Genomic DNA, 19,863 nt, shown 5'->3' with positions numbered 1-19,863 from the left:
CACACACACACACACACACACACACACACACACACCTCTCCCTCTCTCAGTCACACATGCTAGAGCCCTCTGAGCTTGTCCATTTTGACACATGCATCTGAACTCTTCCTGCTCCGCTCCTGGCTATTTTGCCAGGATTGAATTGCTTTTGCCATTTTTTATTTGTAGCAACCTTTGATTTCCTTCTCTAGTGTGCTCCAGGGCTTGTGCATAGTTGATAATTTAGACAAAATGTTTTTCTTGTGGCGACATTAGCTGACAGTTCCCATCATAGACCATTTTGTGCATCCTCCTGGGGAGACATAGCCTGGCTCCCCTCTATCTGCAGTTCTTAGGATTGTGGATGAGAGATCCAGCTTTCTCATTCTGGATACCTATTTACTGCTCATGGAAGAAGGGGTGCCCTGCCCAGCCCCAGCTGCTAAGCTCACACCTCCTGTCAAAAAGTCTCAGGACATGCACGACGAGAGGAGCAAGCTGGTGAATGAGTATGCATGTCGAGTGCTGGAACTTCTGGGGATGGGGCATCGGCTGTTTGTGCCACGGCTTCTTGCGGTGAGATTGTTTTTCATTGAACTTAATTTGTAGAGAGTCTGTGTAGTGCTCTATGGGAATGCCATTCTGGAGGCTTGTGGGTTCCTGATTTCTTCCCTTTCAACCCTTTCTACTGAGAAGGAGGGCTGAGTGGCCACTGCTCTGTAGCTTCCTTGAAGCCTGGACCATGCCACTCCTTAACTGGCCATAGGAAATTATGGTTCTTTTCTCAGAGCTGAGGGTCACATCGGTGGCATTATCTCTGTGGCAAGGAGGAGGGGGGAACATTTTCAGGCTGTCTAGCCTCAGCAATGAACCAGAAAACCCCAAAACTTGATGTGGGTGTTCTGTTATTTATTTCTCCAAAGGGTTAAATTTTACAACAGAAATAGCCATCTATCTAGACTATGTGAGGCTGGCTTCCCAGCCTCCTCGCAGGATTGCCAATTAAATTTGAGAAGTGGGGATTTATTATCTAAAATTCCTTGGCTAAGAAATTGCAGGTTTCTCTCCTAGGGTGATTGAACTATGTGTCTATAAAACGGCATACAGCTACTGGGTCTGTTCTATGAGTCTGAGAAGTCTGGCCTGTTTGTTATTTGATTTTCTGAATAAGAGAAAAATCAGCCTTCTTCATTTCCTACCAAGGGTTAAAATTAAATACCCATAATTGCTGTGGCAGGGTTTCTCTTCAGTGGTTCCAGAGCTGTACCTAGCAACTGTTGGGTGATATAATTGGTCTACAGTAGTCCTATACCATCATTTGGTTATTGGAAATTAAAAAAACAACAACAACAAAAAACCCAAACCAGCATTGTCTGCATTGTAAAATGGAATTTTAATGCTATTCTGGATTTATATGATTCTCTCAGATGCATATCTTTTCAGTGTTTATTTGACTGGATTTAATTCTTACTTCTCTTCCTCCATTTCTTCTGTTTGATCATAACAGACATGCTGTAGCCATGTGTATGAGAAATTTCCCACCATGAAAAAAGTCGGTTGATCATTGCAAGATGAAGTTAGATGTGATGAGCAGTTTAAAATTATAGAAAGGTTATTTGAGAAATATGACAATTTCTTTTCCATGTAGGGAAGAATTTTTACAAATATGAGTACATACGTTTCAATGCCTAGGTGAAACCATTGCTTTCCTGATTAACAGTTTAATTTACAAGGGAGAAAATAGAAAGATCCTCATGTATTAGAAATGAGTTTTATTTTTTAAGTCCAGAAATTTTGGCACTAGAAATTGCTAATATACATTTAGACAAATTCCTTGCATCTCTGAGTCTTGGTGTAGCAAATTTCAAGTCTTAAAGGCTACTCAGGGGTTTTTAATCATTACTTCACAGTCCCTAGTGTAGCCTATTTTACTTTCAAGTTTTCAGTATTTTGAAGTAAAAACATGAATTGATAGCTTAAAAGATGTCTCACAGTCATATCTGTATGAGAGATAAATTTGAACTACTAGTTAAAAACATTTAATTAGCAATAAAATCCACAGGGAGTTGGGCTTCCAAACTTGAGATCTTAGGGAGGTTACATATATCCCTATGTTGCAGATGGGCAAATCTGGATGTCAAATGATGTATCTAAAGGAGGTGCTTCCCTCGGGCTTTTTGGACTCTATCTTATAGAGCCTAGGCAATAGTGCTAACTGTATGTGACTAACATATGCTGATCTGTATTTGTGATCATTTGGAAGTCTCAGGCATTGTTGTACACAGTTGCCCTTGAAAGATTATTGATAGAACCCTTGGTTGTATGTAGCTTATATTTGGGGATTCCTTTAATTAACATGGTGACTGTGAATTGGGATCTGCTATCGAAAGAGTTACCACTCAAAGTTTAGCTTGTATACTGGAAGGGTGGGGGATGGGCTTAGTTGCTCAACTCAGTGTTATTGGACTGGCTAATGATTTAGGATTGATGGTGGGCCTAGGAGGCATCCTTCCACATGCAGTATCAGTATCTGTCCATTTCCAGCCAGGAGGCCAAGACCCAAGTTTAAGACATGACTCTGCCTTTTTAGTCATGTTTTAAACATGACTGCATACAAACATGTACAGATTACTTATTTTATTGTAAAATGTCACTAAATTTCTTCATTATAAATTAGTTTAAAAAAATAAAAGTCAAAGCCAGGTGTAGCTGTGCTTCCCTATGACCCTGGCACTCAGGAGGCTGAAGCCAAAGATCAGCTTGTGGTACATAGTGAGTTCTAGGCCAGCCTGTGCTGCAGAGGGCCTCATGTAACAACAAACAAAAACAAAAACAAGCAAGTAAACGATGTTTATCCAACCAGAATGGATTTGTGCTTTGAGCTTTATTTATGGTTCCTAATTGACAGAGAGAGCTAAATGCTGAGGCTTGTGTGACGGTGAGAGACATTTACAATCTGTGTGATTTACCTCTCAAAGGTACAGACAGTAAAGAACAATCCCCCAGGAGATCAAGTACTTACACAAGTACTTTGTTTTAGATGTTACCAAGATGCATCAGTTCCATGTGATGACTTAGCAAACATCTTTCTTTATTGGAATTAGAATACTCAGATAGATGTAAACATCTTATACACCAGCTAAAGGTTATCCTTATCCTCTTTTAAAGTTCTTAGGCTTACAACAGTGGAGGGGAGGCTAAACAGAAATCCTATAGGACATCATAAGTGAAAAAAGAAAAGGCCATTCAGTGTAAAAACAGTGCGGATGAGAAAAGAACTATGCAGCTTCCCCTGCCCCAAATACTCACTTAGAATTTGTTGCTTAGTAGAGAGTTTGAGGAAAAATTTCTCATCCAAGAGTATTTAGGAGTTAGAATAGAAACATCTAGAACTAAAACTCAGATGTTAGAACTATCTCCACCAAATTTTCTTCTTTAAAAAAGAAAATGTGTTATTCTTACACTGCATTTTTCAGTGGGAAAACACATTCGATGTGGTGTCAGCAGAAGTACATAGCACATGGCCAGAGGTTGTGCGCTGCTAGTGAGCTTTGTGGGGGAAGAAAAACTTTAACTTTCTTCACAGTCAGAAGTCTTCTTTTCTCTCTAGGGTTGTTTGTTTGTTTGTTTGTTTGTTTGTTTGTTTCAATCATATGACATGAGAAGTTATTGTCATATCATTAGATATTAAAACTAGTGTCATCTATATTTTCAAACCGATCCTCTGGATATTTCCAAAGTAAGTTTAAAGATTGAGGGGTGTGTGTGTGTGTGTGTGTGTGTGTGTGTGTGTGTTTGTGCGCGGGCGCGCACACGCATGTGTGCACATTCAAGCAAATATTATAGCTGCTCATTTAGTAAACATTGCAATATTTCATTGTAATGAAAAATTTTATGCTATCAAAATATGCCCTAATATGTTTTTAGTTTATGGGCTTTTCTGAAATAAAGTGAGGTATTAAAAAAAAAAAAAAAAAAAAAACTACTGGAGACTGGATTGTCTCCTTTTTTTACCTTTATTGCTAACATCTGTAAAGATTGCTCACTGGACAGAGATTATTGCTTTTTAAAAAGTTAAAAGCCCAAATACAGAAGATGTTATATGTATATTTTTTATGTCCCTCAAAAATCCCCAAACATCTTCATATTAAAATAAGTTCAGAATCAGTTCCTTAGTTGGTACTGTGTAAGTTTTGTCTCTTAACCCTGAGCCTGCTGTACTTGAGCTTATATGAGTCCATAGACCACACTTACACTGATGTCTGTTGTGTGCTTGAATATTTTATTCCTATTACCGCGGCAACCTCAAAGAATATTATAGTAAAATCACTTCTTGCAGATATTTCTTACTACCTACTTGGGAAAAAACGGAAGTAGAATTTGTATAAATGTCTTTAATCATACCAACAGGCTTCATATATAATTCTGTCCAAATGAAGGAATGAGTGCTATCGCCTCTGAAGATGTAAGGGATAAACATAGTTCACACTATGAAAAGGTTGTCATAAAGCAAGAGACATATATTGGTAAATCACTTTATTATTTAGATGCTATCATGTAGATGTTACCTCTGATCACTGTTACTTAGCAGTGTTGGAGGAATATTTGCCTTTTGATAATTTACTGTTCTCTTGCAATTATTCAAAGGTACAATAGAAACACTCTTAAGAATTTGCCATAAAGATAAAAAAATGGTTCATCTTTTATTGGTTATGCCTATAAACAAAAAGTTAATAACTTTTCAGTTGAGAAGTAATAGCCTTTGCAGGGTAAATCAAGTCTAGCTTGATGGGATTCTGTGGTCAGAAGCTAGGACATCTTTTGAGAGTACTTGGTTTGGTTACAGAAGTGTCAGCCTTTCTGCTAAAGATTAAGACTTATCATCATGAAGTCATGTGCTAAGTCTTTCCTCTTTGTCAGGGGATTAATATTTATATAACTCTAAGCTTAATTATAACCATTGTTATCATCTTCATAGCTAGGTAATTATTAATTCGTGTGGATTAGAGCTAGTGATCCTGGTTGAGGCCATGTGTCCTTTTCATAGGAAGCACGTCTCATTGTTCCTTAGACTAACAATAATATTAGTGCTTGGCATCTCTGAAACATGTATTTAGTAAGATACATTCATTGCTACTCAAAATATGAATATATAAAGCCTTTCATATATGTAGTATATACTTAAGGGATGTGAGGAAGATAAGGAAAGGAACAAGCAAACTATCAAAAGGCTAGGTAAGTTTGTCTCTGAGTTGTGAGACTTTATGTTAAACTTTGAAATCCTGTCTTCCTTAGGTTAAGGAGTTGCATCTGTGCAGGGAGGAAAATGCCAGTTCTAATCCTCAGCACCTACATTAAAAGCCAGATGTGATCGTGTGTGCCTCTAACCCCAACACCAGGGAGTAGAGCTGGGGGAACCTCATGAGTTCACTGGCCAGCCAGGCTAGCTGAAACAACAGATGTCTGATGTAGTGCAAGGCCTTCTCTGAAAACATGAAGTGGAGAGGCAGCTGGAGGCCTGTTGTCACCATGGGCTCTACAAGCATTCACACATGGGCAAGTTTACCACACGGTCCCATTTTGCTTTCATTCGAGGAACCGTGGCTATGTAATACAAATCTAAAACCAAAATCAAACACAGTGAAATTCCCAGATAGATATACACACAGAGAGATTATCAATTATCAATTCTAAAGCATTTTTTTTAAAAAACAAACTAAAGATACATAGCTCAGGGTTAGAGCATATGGTTAGTGTGGGTGAGGGCCCAATTCTGTTCCCAGAACCAAATACCTACTTTGTGTCAAATCCCTAGTGAGGCATCTAAATCTTTGCAAATTTGGAAGGAACTGTGCCTCAACTGTGGAGGGAAAATCTCTTAGATACAGTTGTGTGCTTGTGTGTTTTAAGATAATGTACTAGAACTCGCTAAATAACCACGGCTTGCCTCAAACTCAGGATGATCAACCTACGTCAAATTTCAGGCCTGTGCCTTTTTCCTCACTGAATATGCTTAATTTCTTTTTTACTTATTTCTATATACCTTTCTACCTAAATCATTAGTATGTACCAGAGATTTTGTCACTATTGGGTTTTTTTGTTGTTTTGTTTTTTGGTTTTCTGTTTGTTTGTTTTTGGTTTTTCGAGACAGGGTTTCTCTGTATAGCCCTGGCTGTCCTGGAACTCACTTTGTAGACCAGGTTAGCCTTGAACTCAGAAATCTGCCTGCCTCTGCCTCCCGAGTGCTGGGATTAAAGGCTTGCGCCACCACGCCTGGCGTCACTATTGTTTTTAATTGTTTACTAGAATATTGCAGAAACTACTGTAAAATCAAAAGAAAAAAATCACCTATAGTCCTTTTATCTGAGCAAACATTCTGCTGTGTTTCCTTTCAGTCTTTTTCCTATGTGCAGATATTCTGATTGATTCTGCTGTACTACAGAGCAATTGTGATCAAAACTGCATAGAATTGGTACAGTGACAGGCAGGTAGATCAATGGAATAGAATTGAAGACCCAGAAATGCACCCACATACCTATGGTCACTTGATCTTTGACAAAAGAGCTAAAACCATCCAGTGGAAAGAAGACAGCATTTTCAACAAATGGTGCTGGCTTAACTGGCAGTTAGCATGTAGAAGAATTTGAATTGATCCGTTCTTCTTTGTTCTTTTTTTTTTTTTTATTGAGAGTAGAATGGAATTTATCAAAGTCTGGAGGGTAGAGGGGATGGGGAGAAATTGCTTGATGTATACAGTGTTTCAGTTAGATCAGAAGGCTAAGTTTTGGTATGCTGTTGAACATTACAGAAGCTACTTAAAACTGTGTATATTTCAAAACAACTTAAAATAATTTTCCATTCTTTGTTTTGTATTCTTAGGAATCAAACCAAGTGCCTTGTAGGCAAGCTGGCAAGCATTCAACCTCAGAGCTACAGTTCCCTTCCCCCCCCTTTTTTTTAATTATGTATTTTCTTATTTTACATTTCAAATGCTATCACAAAAGTCCCCCATACCCTCCCCGCCCCACTCCCCTACCCACCCACTCCCACTTCTTGGCCCTGGTGTTCCCCTGTACTGAGGAATATAAAGTTTGCAAGACCAAGGGGCCTCTCTTCCCAATGATGGCCGACTAGTCCATCTTCTGCTACATATGCCGCTAGAGACACGAGCTCTGGGGGTACTGGTTAGTTCATATTGTTGTTCCTCCAATAGGGTTGCAGACCCCTTTAGCTCCTTGGGTACTTTCTCTAGCCCTTCCATTGGGGGCCCTGTGTTCCATCCAATAGCTGACTGTGAGCATCCACTTCTGTGTTTGCCAGGCACCGGCATAGCCTCACAAGAGACAGCTATAGAATTGATCCATTCTTATCTCCTTATACAAAGCTCAAGTCCAAGTGGATCAAGGACCTCCACATAAAACCAGAGACACTGAAACTTATAGAGGAGAAAGTGGGGAAGAGCCTTAAACATATGGACATAGGGGAAAAATTCCTGAACAGAACACCAATGTGTTGTGCTGTAAGATCAAGAATGGACAAATGGGACCTCATAAAATTGCAAAGCTTCTGTAAGGCAAAGGACACTGTCAGTAAGATAAAAAGGCAACCAACAGATTGGGAAAAGATCTTTACCAATCCTACATCCAATTGAGCGCTAATATCCAACATATACAAAGAACTCAAGAAGTTAGACACTAGAGAACCAAATAACCCTATGTAAAAATGGGGTACAGAGCTAAACAAAGAATTCTCAACTGAAGAATACCAAATGGCTGAGAAGCACCTAAAAAATGTTCAACATCCTTAATCATCAGGGAAATGCAAATCAAAACAACCCTGAGATTCCACCTCACACCAGTCAGAATGGCTAAGAACAAAAATTCAGGTGCCAGCAGACACTGGTGAGGATGTGGAGAAAGAGGAACACTCCTCCATTGCTGGTGGAATTGCAATCTGGTACAACCATTCTTGAAATCAGTTTGGCAGTTCCTCAGAAAATTGGACATAGTACTACTGGAGGATCCCGCAATACCTCTCCTGGGCATATACCCAGAAGATGCTCTAACATGCAATAAGGACACATGTTCCACTATGTTCATAGCAGCCTTTTTTATAATAGCCAGAAGCTGGAAAGAACCCAGATGTCCCTCAAAAGAGGAATCAATACAGAAAATGTGGTACATTTACACAATGGANTACTACTCAGCTATTAAAAATAAAGAATTTATGAAATTCTTAGGCAAATGGATGGATCTGGAGGATATCATCCTGAGTGAGGTAACCCAATCACAAAAGAACACACATGATATGCACTCATTGATAAGTGGCTATTATCCCAGAATCTCAGCATACCCAAGATACAATTCACAAACATGAAACTCAAGAAGAAGGAAGACCAGAGTGTGGATACTTTGATGCTTCTTAGAAGGGGGAACAAAACACCCATGGAGGGAGTTACAGAGACAAGGTGCAGAGTAGAGGCTGAAGGAATGACTATCCAGAGACTGCCCCACCTAGGGATCCATCTATATACAGTCACCAAAGCCAGACACTATTGTGGATGCCAACAAGTGCTTGCTGACAGGAGCTTGGATATAGCTGTCTCCTGAGAGGCTCTGCAAGTACCTGACAAATACAGAAATGGATGCTCACAGCCATCCATAGGACTGAGCACAAGGTCCCCAGTGAAGGAGCTAGAGAAAGGACCCAAGGAATTGAGGGGGTTTGCAGCCACATAGGAGGAACAACAATATGAACTAGCCAGCAACCCCAGAGCTCCCATGGACTAAACCACCAACCTAAGAGTACACATGGAGGGACCCATGGCTCCAGCTGCATATGTAGCTGAGGATGGCCTAGTTGGACATCAGTGGAAGAAGAGGCCCTTGGTCCTGTGAAGGCTCTATGGCCCAGTGTAGGAGAAAGCCAGGGCCAGGAAGCAGTAGTGGGTGGGTTGGTGAGCAGGGGGAGGGGGAAGGACATGAGGGAGGGGGCTTTTGGAGGGGAAACCAGGAAAGGGGATAACATTTGAAATGTAAATAAAGAAAATATCCAATAAAGTCAACCCCCCCCCAAAGAAAGTAAAAAAATAAAGTGAATTTTGCAAACTTTTTTTAGTAAGAAGCCAGTAGTTAAATGGTTTGCTTCGTTTACTTTTTCATAGCTTTCTGTAGTTGTTGGATCTAGTCCTTGTTTTCTTCACTTAAGCTGCTGTTGCCATTAGTAAAATGCCATCTTCCCATTAGGTGTTTATTATGTAACAATGATGGGCTTTGATTGCTATAAATAAAATCCTCATCAAGGTGAAGTCACAGGTTAATTCAGGAGTTTACTCATTTTCTTTTCTTTCTGTCTCTGTCTCTGTCTCTGTCTGTCTGTCTCTCTCTTTTTCTTTTTTAACTTCTAGCTTGGTAAACTTTACAGGGATCCATTATTATAGTCTCCATATAATATAAATTAAATGTTAATTAGTTAATAATTGTCTCTTACATTGCTTTAGGATTTATTTCTGCATGTCTCATGCTAATATGTTGTGAATAGTAGAAATACTAAAAGTATGTAATGGCATATTCATGAAAATCAACATTCTTTTTTCTGTAATACATTTACTCGTGTAATGCAGTCAAGCTTTAGTGTGATGTTGTGTCTTGGTGATTGTTTTACAGACCTCAAAGGAAGACCTCCTTCAGGCTGATTTTGAAGGTGCTTTGAAGTTTTTCAGAGTTCAACTTCCAAAGAGATACCGGGCAGAGGAGAATGCGAGAAGATTGATGGAGCAGGCTTGCAATATTAAAGTAAGATCCACGAACTGACATATGATGACTGTATAACTTACATGTAGAATACCGTAAACATAGCAAAGTGTGTGCACCTTCTGGTGTCTGTGGTGCTGGTCTGAGTGTGTTTTGGGGATGCTGTGTACACACTCTTCTCGCCTAGACTTCAGCATTCCAGGATGTTGACAGTTGTTCTACCTTTAGTAGGACTCACAGTGAAAGGTCCAGGGCTCAGATTGTAATAGAAGGGAGTCAGTTATCTTTTAGGTGGGGCTCTGGAATGGGCTGCTATAATAGTGGTTTCCATGACAGCAGACTTGGTATTTAGCTTTTGCCATCTGTTTTAAGATTATTTAGGACAGAGCAGGAAAAATATGCCAAACAGTTCTTTCCTTTTCTTTAAGTACTTAGGCAGTTTGAGTCTTGGTCTTTCCAGAGCCATCTCACGTCTACCAGATCCCTGTAGATATATTGGTCTGTGTCATGTGTCTGACTAAACAAATCTTATAAATTAACTTAAAATTAAAAGCTGTATCCACACAAATGAAAACTATGGTAGGTGAGCATATTTTCTCTAAAAGATTTAGAACCAGTTTCCTAATGTCACTACATATACCTCCAGAATTGACATAAACTTGTTTATTAAGCCAAAAGACATGTATTATGGATCTTATAGTATCATAGGAGAGAACAGACAATAAATAATTAACACAATAAATTATTTATGTTAGTAGGTGATAAGTAGATATAGAAAAGGAGAAAGGAAATGGATGAGTACTGATGTTTTCACTAGTGTGTGTAGATCTTGGTCAGACATAAATGAGACAGAGGGTAACTCACGAAGATGGTCCAGGGAATAATTGCTCCAGGCAGGGAAGAGCCTGCTCAAATGTCCTGAGACCAGCTCAGGCCCCATGAGTGTAAAGGATGGCAGGTCAGCCAGTGGAGCTATAGAAGAGTGTGCGGAATCAGAATTGAAGTTACAGGGCCCACAAAGGAGCCAAGAGTTGTTATATTTAGGCTTACTTTGAAGTGGCAGGGAAGAATAGTATGTTCTGGGTTCTGAGAAGATGGCATACATCAGTTATATGATGGGTAAGGATGGGTAAAAAGAGTAGAGAGTGCACACAAAGCCAGAAGTCATCCGTGGGTCAGCTGAATCAGGATAGCAGCAGTTCAGGAGAAATAGATTGAAAGTGGGAAAAACCGTGACATTTTCACTGTATGTAAATTTAGCTGTTGAGAGAATGAGGCAAGCTCATTCTAGATTTTGAACTAAGCAAATAAAACAAGTGTTTCCATTAATTTAATGAGCTTATTACTTAAGATATAATTGTATGAGCCTAATTAATAATTGATTTGGAGTTCTTCCAGGTACTAGTCCACTGCAACATTAAAATACAACAACAGTAAATTAAAAAACAAAAGGCAGGGTCTCACTGTGTTACCTTAGCTAGCTACCCTGGCTGGCCTCCAGCTGCTTTGGCCTGAGTGCTGGCCCTATAAGTATGTGATACCATGCCCAGCGTGTGGGCTTGAAGCACTGTTCTCAACTTCAATTTTTATTTTTACTCTAACCTATTGAAAAATAAAGTACAAATGCCCAAAAGAATAAATCGATGCTGAAAGTAAATAACTGAATGGGGAAAAGATTGTTTTTCTCTTTCAAATGAACCCCATATTTAAAACAATCATTTTCTAATACTGCCCTCCCCCCAAAAAAAGACCTCTCAAATTTTCATCCTGAAGGCAAACTTGATAAAGCCTTCAAGACTCATTCCTCCAGCTGAGAATAGTGGCACATTCTTACTGTCCCAACACTTGGGCAGGTGAGGCAGAAGGACTGATTCAAGTTCAGTTTGAAGTCAGCTCAGGCACATTTATCTCAAAACACAACCAGAAAGACAGAAAGACAGACTGGCAGGTAGACACAAATACATGCATGCACAGACTGTTTAGCTGAACTAAATGTCTTAGCCAAAATTATGTTTACTCATAGACATTGAAGGTATATTCCAAAGGCTGAGGACTATTAAATATATTTTGTGGAAAGTAAATTGGAAACACTTTTTTGCTGCTGGTTGTTCCAAAGATGCCAAGAGAATTACATTTATCTGGGTTACGTTTAGATTATGATTACTCTAGAAGTCTGTTAAAGTAAACCATTCAGTTCTAAAATACAAATTTCACCAGCCCTGGTGATGCATGCTTTAATCCCAGCTCTTGGGAGGCACATGCTGGTAGATCTCTGAATTCAAGGGCAGCCTAATCTACAGATCAAGTTCTAGACTAGCAAGGGCTACATAGTGAGATTCTGCTTCAAAAAAATAAAATGATAAATGACAAAAGGCAACGTGAACTAGAAGAAGGAAGTTAGGAAAGGAAGACGAGGTATTGGGTGATTATTATACACAGGGAACTATGTAAGAGATCCCGGGTGTTATTAAAGATAAGGATTAAAACGGGCCCTGGGGAAGTGAAAGAGGGAAGCAGGGTGGGATGGGGTGGGTTTGGGAATGAAGAAATCCATGGGTGAGGAGAATACACAGTTATGCAAGATTTAAATGTAGGTCCTGATCAGAGATTAGGGAGGGAAGGGCTGGGGGTGGGCATTGGGGTGAGGGGACTAGAAGACAGGCAAAATAAACAGAGCCTTGGAAGCAATCCAATTTTAACCTGAGAACTCTAAGGACTGAGAGGTTTTGAATGAAAGACAGAGATGGCCAGATTTATGTTTTAGACATGTCATTCTAGCTGCCATGTGGAAAATGCATTGTCGGCTGTCTTATGATGGTGGTGACAGCTCTGTTCAAACAACCTTGCACTAATGAAGAGAGGAGTGGGCTGGGGAGGGATGGACAGGCGTTATTAAAGAGATAGAATCAGCAGACCTCATGATTTAATGAGCACTAGAATGGGGAAGAGAGCCAGGGAAAGAACTCAGCATTCCTATGTTGGCAGCTTGGTAGTCATCACACTGAGGAATAAATAAGAGAATACATTGCATGAGTGGGTGATAATGAGTTAAGTTTAAGATATTTACATTGCTGGTATATAGCCACACACTCATATCCTGATAAGTGGTATATCTAGTAGTCAGGTGGATATTGAAGTAAAAGCTGAGCTAAACATATATGTTTGGAAGTCATAGTGTTAAAACATTGGAGTAAGTGAATTCTCATAAAGGATGATACCAAGTGTTCAAAGAGAAGGACTGAGGATCAATGCATAAACACATAAAAATGAACTGTGCTTAGAAGAGGGCAAAACTGAAAACACAGGAGAAACTCACAAGAGTAAGATGTGTGAATGTTAAAAGAGAAAGGGCATTGTTATCAATAAAATGTATCTGAGGCCCTGGATTCTATCCCCAGCACAAGAGGAGGAAGATGATGAGGGCAAGTTAAGCAAGTATCAGTGGTGCCTAGAAGTCATGTACGGTATTGAGGACTCGAAATGGACTTTGTACAATACGTAATGCTCAAGAGGTACATTAAAGGATGGCCTTTAAGGGAGCAGTTTCAGTGGAGTGGAGGAAAAGAGCCAATCATTAAAAGGATAAATAGGAAGGGAGTCAATGGAAGAATGGAGAGGAGGCACTTTTCCTAAAAGGCCGTAGAGGACAGGAAGTGGACGAGATAGCCAGCAAGTAAGTCAGAGGGTAAGTATGTAAGCAGGATGGAAGATGGGCACAAAGGCATTGTGGGCGTAGCAATGTTGAATCTTTAAATGCTGAAAAGAAAACATTAATGAAACGTTCTTTTGCACTGAGCATTTGCAGTGTGTCAGCTTCTATGCTAAATCTAAAGAATATGAGGCTGAGATAAAGCAAGTGTGCTTTCTAAACTCACAGAGCTCACAGTGCTATAAGGAAGATGTTAGTAAGAGAACCACATAAGTAATACAGTTATAAAGAGGGGAATGTAACTGTTGATTGCTTGCCATTGTCTTAGTTATTTCCTTATATTTATGATAAAATATCCGAGCTAAAGCAATGTAAAGAAGAAAGGGTGTTCCTTGGCTCGTAGTTTTAGGGAGATATAGTCCATCATGACAGGAAAGCCCAGCAGTGGGAAGGGAAGGTGTGGGGGTAGGAACAGAAAGATGAATGCTCACATGTCATCTACACTCAAGAAGCACAGCTAGAACAAGAAGTGAAGCCATGCTGTAAAGTTTCACAGTCATGCCCAATGACCTACTTCCTTCAGCAAGCCTTCACTTCCTAAAGCTTCAGAGCCTTCTCAAGCAGTATCACTAGCTAGGGGCTAAATACTCAGACACATAAGCCTATGGGGGTGACATTTCGGTCAACCCACATCTATCATGTACAGAGTCCTGGGTTCAAGCCCCAATCCCACATAAACCAGGTGTGGTGGCATATTGCTGTAAGGATATGGAGGGAGAGACAGAATGACCAGTCAAAGCAACATAAGTGATTTCTAGGCTATTCTGGGATACTTGAGTCCCTATTTGCAAAGCAAAACAAACCATATTTATAAGACTATTGCTCAGAACACTAAAAAGGATATGAGAGCAAAGAAAACCAACCTGATTTTAACTCAGTAATTTAGGGAAAGTGTTCTAGAATTGAGATGATAGGGGTATTCTGAAGTAGGAGAATCTTGTGTTCAGAGCCTGTCAGAAGGGAGAGTGTAGTAGCTTTGTAAAACTGAGAGGGGGCAATGTGACTGTCGTCCAGAGTTATAAGGATACATGAGACCAAAACACTCTCTACCTGTCAATAAGGAGAAACCCACAGAAAAGAGAAAAATTGAAGATTCAACAAGGAAAAGGAAATACATGAACAGTGAAGTACCTTCAAGGGAGTAGAGATTCATCTCAGAAGACTAGGTCTTTCTTCCGTTACAACAGGGGAAAATAAGAGAGGGATGGAGAGATGGATGAGCAAGAGCAAGGCCATTGCACACTTGAGTGAGGAGGAACTTGGAGCCGCTCCATCAGAAGCTCTGTGTTGTTTCTGTTAAGCAGGGCCCAGGATGAAGGAGTTGTAGAGTAAGAAGCCTGAAGCACAGCACATGGGAGAGGTTTTAGGCATTGCAGAAAACAAAAGAATTGCTGAACTGTATGAAGAGAGCATGAGTCTATAGTAGCAAAAAAACTCAATGTTTTGCCATTTCTCTAGAAATCTTCAGCAATGTAAATGTATATTTGGAGAAAGGAGAAAGCTATTTCAACCTGAGTTGGGGTTTGCCAAGGACAGTGATATGTTAGTAAGATGTATCTTGGGGAAGTGAAAAAAAGGGAAAAGAAATGGAAGCATCCCTGATTTGCAGCTTCTGCCAATTTTTATGGTGTGAATACCCATAAAAGGCAGTTTTACCCTGCCAGTGACTTAATAGCCATATCAGTTTCCAAATATTGACAGTCATTCTCCCATGCTGGTAGCTGATGGGAGATAGGGAGTGGCAAGGGATACTGAAGTCTCATTAAGCAGAAAGTAAAGGCAGAACAGTACTAAGTGACTGGAAAAGGAGGAGTATGACAGAGAACTGTTAGACGCTGTGAATAGAAAGAATGGTAGATGGGGTGATTAAATGACTTATTTATAGTTACTCAAGGAATTAAACATTTTTTCAAAAAGTACTTAAAGGTAGTTTTCCAACACCATGATCAAAATCATTTGATTATCAGTTCAAGTTAGTTGGTTGCAGTAAAACTATGCCAGTAGCTGTTGGCATTCATGGTCAGCATGCTGTGCTTCTCTTTGTTCTAACTGTAGGGTCATCATTGCTTCTGGCTCATGTGGATCATGTGTTCAAACCTGTAAAATGTGTGAGGAGGAGGAATACATAAACATAGCATAAACAACCGAGCTTACTGGAGGGAGTGAAGAGGCTGCTCTTGGCTCAATGGGCAATCCTAACCTGCCCTGTGGCTTATACACCAGGGTTGCCATCTTATTCTCTTCTGGAAGAGTAACTACCAATAGGTGTTACCATAGTAACTGATTGCCTCAGAAAATTCTAAACTGCGTTCTATGCGCTCAGCTAATCAATGTCCAGTCTTCCAGAATAGATGAGTACAATTTGATCTTACCCCTCATAAACCATTATTTTAATGATAGTGGTGAAGTCCCTGACCTTTTCCTCTCTGAGGACTCCATCCATATATATTTTTAAACATTTGTATTTATTTACTTTATATGTGTGTGCTCTATCTACATGTACACCTGCATGCCAGCAGAGAGCATCAGATCCCAGTATAGATGGTTGTGAGCCACCATGTGGTTGCTGGGAATTGAACTCAGGACCTCAGGAAGAGCTTGACAGTGCTCTGAGCTGCTGAGCCCCTTCATCAATATTTTTAACCATGAATTTTAATTCATTTGAGAGTAACTTACTGTAAACCAAAACTATAAAAAGCATTAATACTTAAGTCGGTTTGCTTCTAATTTCTATATGCTGTTTGCTATTTATGTGAATAAATAGCATAAACTGTTGTTTTATGTGAATGAGAATGTACTCTCCCAAATAAAGATTTCCTCTGAATTATTAAAAGCCACACAGAACCACATTAACTCTACGGAACCACATTCTCTCTGTCCTTACAGGCAACAGCAAAGTTCTTTTTTATTTACTTACTTTTTAAATTTTGTAAAACTGTGTCTGTGTTCCTCTCCTGCTAAGACCTCTCTGTAATATGGACAGACATACTTGGGACTTTTTTTTTTTAATGCTATAATCCCTTGCTGAAGAAATGTTCAGTATGTTTTAGAATACAGAGATATGTGATTGGTAACTGATAATGAATGAAACAGCTTATAACAGGACTTTTATTTCCCTCCCCTCTTTTGAGACTTCAATAGCATTCCTCATCCCTAGTGCACCTCAGATCCAGGGCATGTGTTGTTTTCTCCCAAGAAGCAGGAGTAGGTAAATGTTGGATGTTGTCTGAAATAACTGGTTGAGTGTAGAAGACAAGCTCTCCTGCATACACAGGCACTGGGCAGGCCCTTGCACACTTAGGAAGCTCAGGCTTCAGGCTGTTATGTGTTGCCAGGCAGGTTGGTTGACTATTTAATCTTTACCCATGTATGGACTTCTGCCAGTTCATTAAGAAGAAAGCCATGTCGACATTTAAAATTTAACTTGATGGGTGAATTGTGTATTGTTTCATGAATTATTCTACATAGATATCTTTAAATGCTCTTTCCCCACAGAAAATAAGATAAATTGATACAAAAATGCTTTTTATATGTATGCCTCTTTTTACAAAAATAAATAATAAGTGTGAAGAATGCTGTTTTGTACCCTGTACTGTGTTCTCCCTGCATGTAATTAACAAGAAAAGGGAACACCAGAATTGCTTTCCCATCTAGTAGCTTCTCTGTCTCTAGAAACTTTATTACACCCTCCATCTTATTCTCTCCTAGCAATCTTTGATAGTCTCGGTTAAAATTAATGTTTGTGCTTTGAAACGAAATTTTCATATTTCTTCATATAGTATCCTGAAGTGTTAAGCCTGTTTTTATGATTTATGTTTATTAATTTTGGCGAGTAGACCAAGTCTTTTCTTTAATTGAGAATAGCAGATAAATCCCCATAATAACTATTTATAAGATCCACATTTCTCTTGAGTCATGTATTTATTTTTCTATTTTATTTTATATTAAGATATTTTAATTGTGCTGATTTGTACAGGAAAATAAATATAGTATTCTTCTGTCTCTTGTAGATTGCCCATTGTAAAGAGTTTGATTTTGTTCTTTTAGTTAGAAATAAAAATGAAACTTAGTGTCTTGTGTATTTAGACTAAGTTTAAGAAGGTAGCTAATTGAGTTCCTGGGGTTCAGTAAAGATGTTCCTCAACTTAAGATGCGATATAATAATATAAGCCCATCATAAGGTTGCAAATATCATTAAATAAAAAAGATATATCTGGTATATGTAACCAACTGAAACAAATATAGCTTAACAACATGCGGCAATGTAGAACATCACTTCTTCGCCCTTTGATTCTGGGAAGTACATCATGAAAATTTAACACATACCACTCACCTGGGTAAAGGTCAAAATTTTAAATTCAAATTGTAAAGTATGGTTTCTACTGAACATGTATTGCTTTTATGTAACAGTACAATTGAAAAATCCTTTCAGTTTAATCAATATAAATTGGAGGTTGTCTATGGTCCAGACACTTAGCCACAACAGTTTCAGATACCAGTGCGTCTACTTAGATACAAAGCATAATCACAGTGTCTTTACTATGCTGTTATTTATATTTTCATTCCTCCAACCCTTCAATCCACTTAGCATTTCGCTGGCAGGTACTTGGAATCTGCTACTCTGGCTAGCTACTTATTTTGCTATTACTCCCCTCTTCGCTTCCTCTTGTTAATATCTCTTCTTAAGCATTTGGTTTTGTACTTGAAATGATGGAAAGAATATATAAATGTAGCACAGCATCCCAAAAGATGAAAATGAAAATTGCATCATTCATATGTCAGATAGTTGCTTGTCAGTTTTATGAAATTCCAGTCAAAGACAAACTACTAAGAGGAAAAGTTCTATCCCTTGCTGTAATTAAAGGGCATGATCAAATGGAGACTCTTTTCACCGGAAAGTTCCCTGGCTTGGGGACTTTCTATTACTACCGTCTGTGGGAACAGTGAGCCAGTTCTTTCATCTAGAATGTCTATATGTCTATACCAGGGCTTCGTGAGCTGACTAGACCATGGAGTCCTGGCCTACTGAATGAATTAAGCCCTTGATTGATTCATTTAAGATGACACTATTGGGAGATGATAGAAATAAGGAGCTGGAGCTGAAGAAATGGTTTAGCAGTTTAAAGCACCCGTTGCTCTTGCAGAGACCCTGCAGGAGGCACAGAGGTCCCTGTGCTCAGATTAGCACAGGGAAACCAGGCATGTTAATCGTGGAGGGTTGTCTCTTCAGAGAGATGTAGAACCTGTGCCCTGCCCAGAAGACAGGGAGCAGAGATAGCTAATAGCCTAGTGACATTTGTGCTGTGAGACCCAGACCACACCAGAGCTTTCCCTATTACCCTAGAGTCTAGGGGAAGACCTAGACCCTTATTGTGAGTGTGTTTTTCTCTGTCAGTCTATAGAACCCATCTTTATGGATGATGTCTCATGGACTTTACAAAGATTTTTGATATAATAATGTCTTAAGCTTTGTTGTGCACATGATTGAGTTAATTACTGTCAGGAAATTTTTTCACCAAATTGTGCTATACTTAAATATACCTAAAATAAACTACTTGAGGTCAGACTTTGAAATTGAACCAAAACCAGCTACTGAGTCATGTTGCCTGGCTAATTGCAGAGATACCACATTCACACACACACACACACACACACACACACACACACACACACACACACACTCACACACACTGACCTTGTTTCAATTCCCAGCTCCCACATGGCGGTTCATGAACATAATATGACTTCAGTTCCAGGGGATTCGATGCCCTCTTCTGACTTGCATAGAAACTAGGCACATATGCTGCACGGACATATATTTAACCAAAACACTTATACATACGTTTTAAAATCTAAAAAAGAAATTTAAATAAAAAAGAAAATAGGAGTTGGGACTCAATTGGGGAACGTAACCAGGGGCAGGCCCTGGGGGAAAAAATCTTGTCTTTATCTCTTTTTTTCTGGCTACTTTCTGGCTGCTGTAAGGTAGGAAGCTCTTTTATATTATACTTCTGGGGCCAAAATCTGCTGCAGAACTAACCAAGAATCAACAGAATCAAGGATTGTGGACAGGCATTTCCAAAACCACAAATTAGACTGCCTTCCCTCTCTTGTTTTCTTTAAGTATTTGGACATAGCATGATAAAAACTAAAATATTGCTCAAAGGATTGCCTGCTCAAATCATAATATGTGGCTCACTGTCTCTTTCAGGTACTTGCTGGGGAGCTGGGGGTGGGGGTGGTATTGTACTGTAAGGGAATCTTACACTACAAACCACACAGACAGGGCCACAGTTGACCAAGGCAGTATTCTGCTACTCAGTCTGGCACCAGTTCAGTACATGCTTCAGAGATGTCTATGTGCATTTTATGCTCTGTCCAGGCACAGCTTATTCCCTGTTATCCCTTACCTGAGGGTCACTG

General features: G+C 39.3%; 1 protein-coding gene across 3 annotated transcripts in view; it reads left to right on the top strand.

Annotated features, from left to right (window-relative positions):
• Rabgap1l (RAB GTPase activating protein 1 like) overlaps positions 1–19,863 on the top strand; it is a 551,913-nt gene that overhangs the window by 421,533 nt on the left and 110,517 nt on the right. For 2 of the 3 annotated variants that reach the window (XM_021173796.2, XM_021173811.2), the window contains exon 19: positions 9,645–9,773. In XM_021173796.2, coding sequence (XP_021029455.1) covers positions 9,645–9,773 — 129 coding nt within the window. Of the gene's footprint in view, positions 1–16; positions 556–9,644; positions 9,774–19,863 lie in introns of those variants that run through there. The other variant, XM_029477265.1, reaches the window with a different exon arrangement.

This window comes from Mus caroli, chromosome 1 (genome assembly GCF_900094665.2).
Source record: "Mus caroli chromosome 1, CAROLI_EIJ_v1.1, whole genome shotgun sequence".
NCBI lineage: Eukaryota > Metazoa > Chordata > Mammalia > Rodentia > Muridae > Mus > Mus caroli.
The sequence above is the reverse complement of the archived record's forward strand: the minus strand, read 5'-3'. Positions and strand labels throughout refer to the sequence as shown.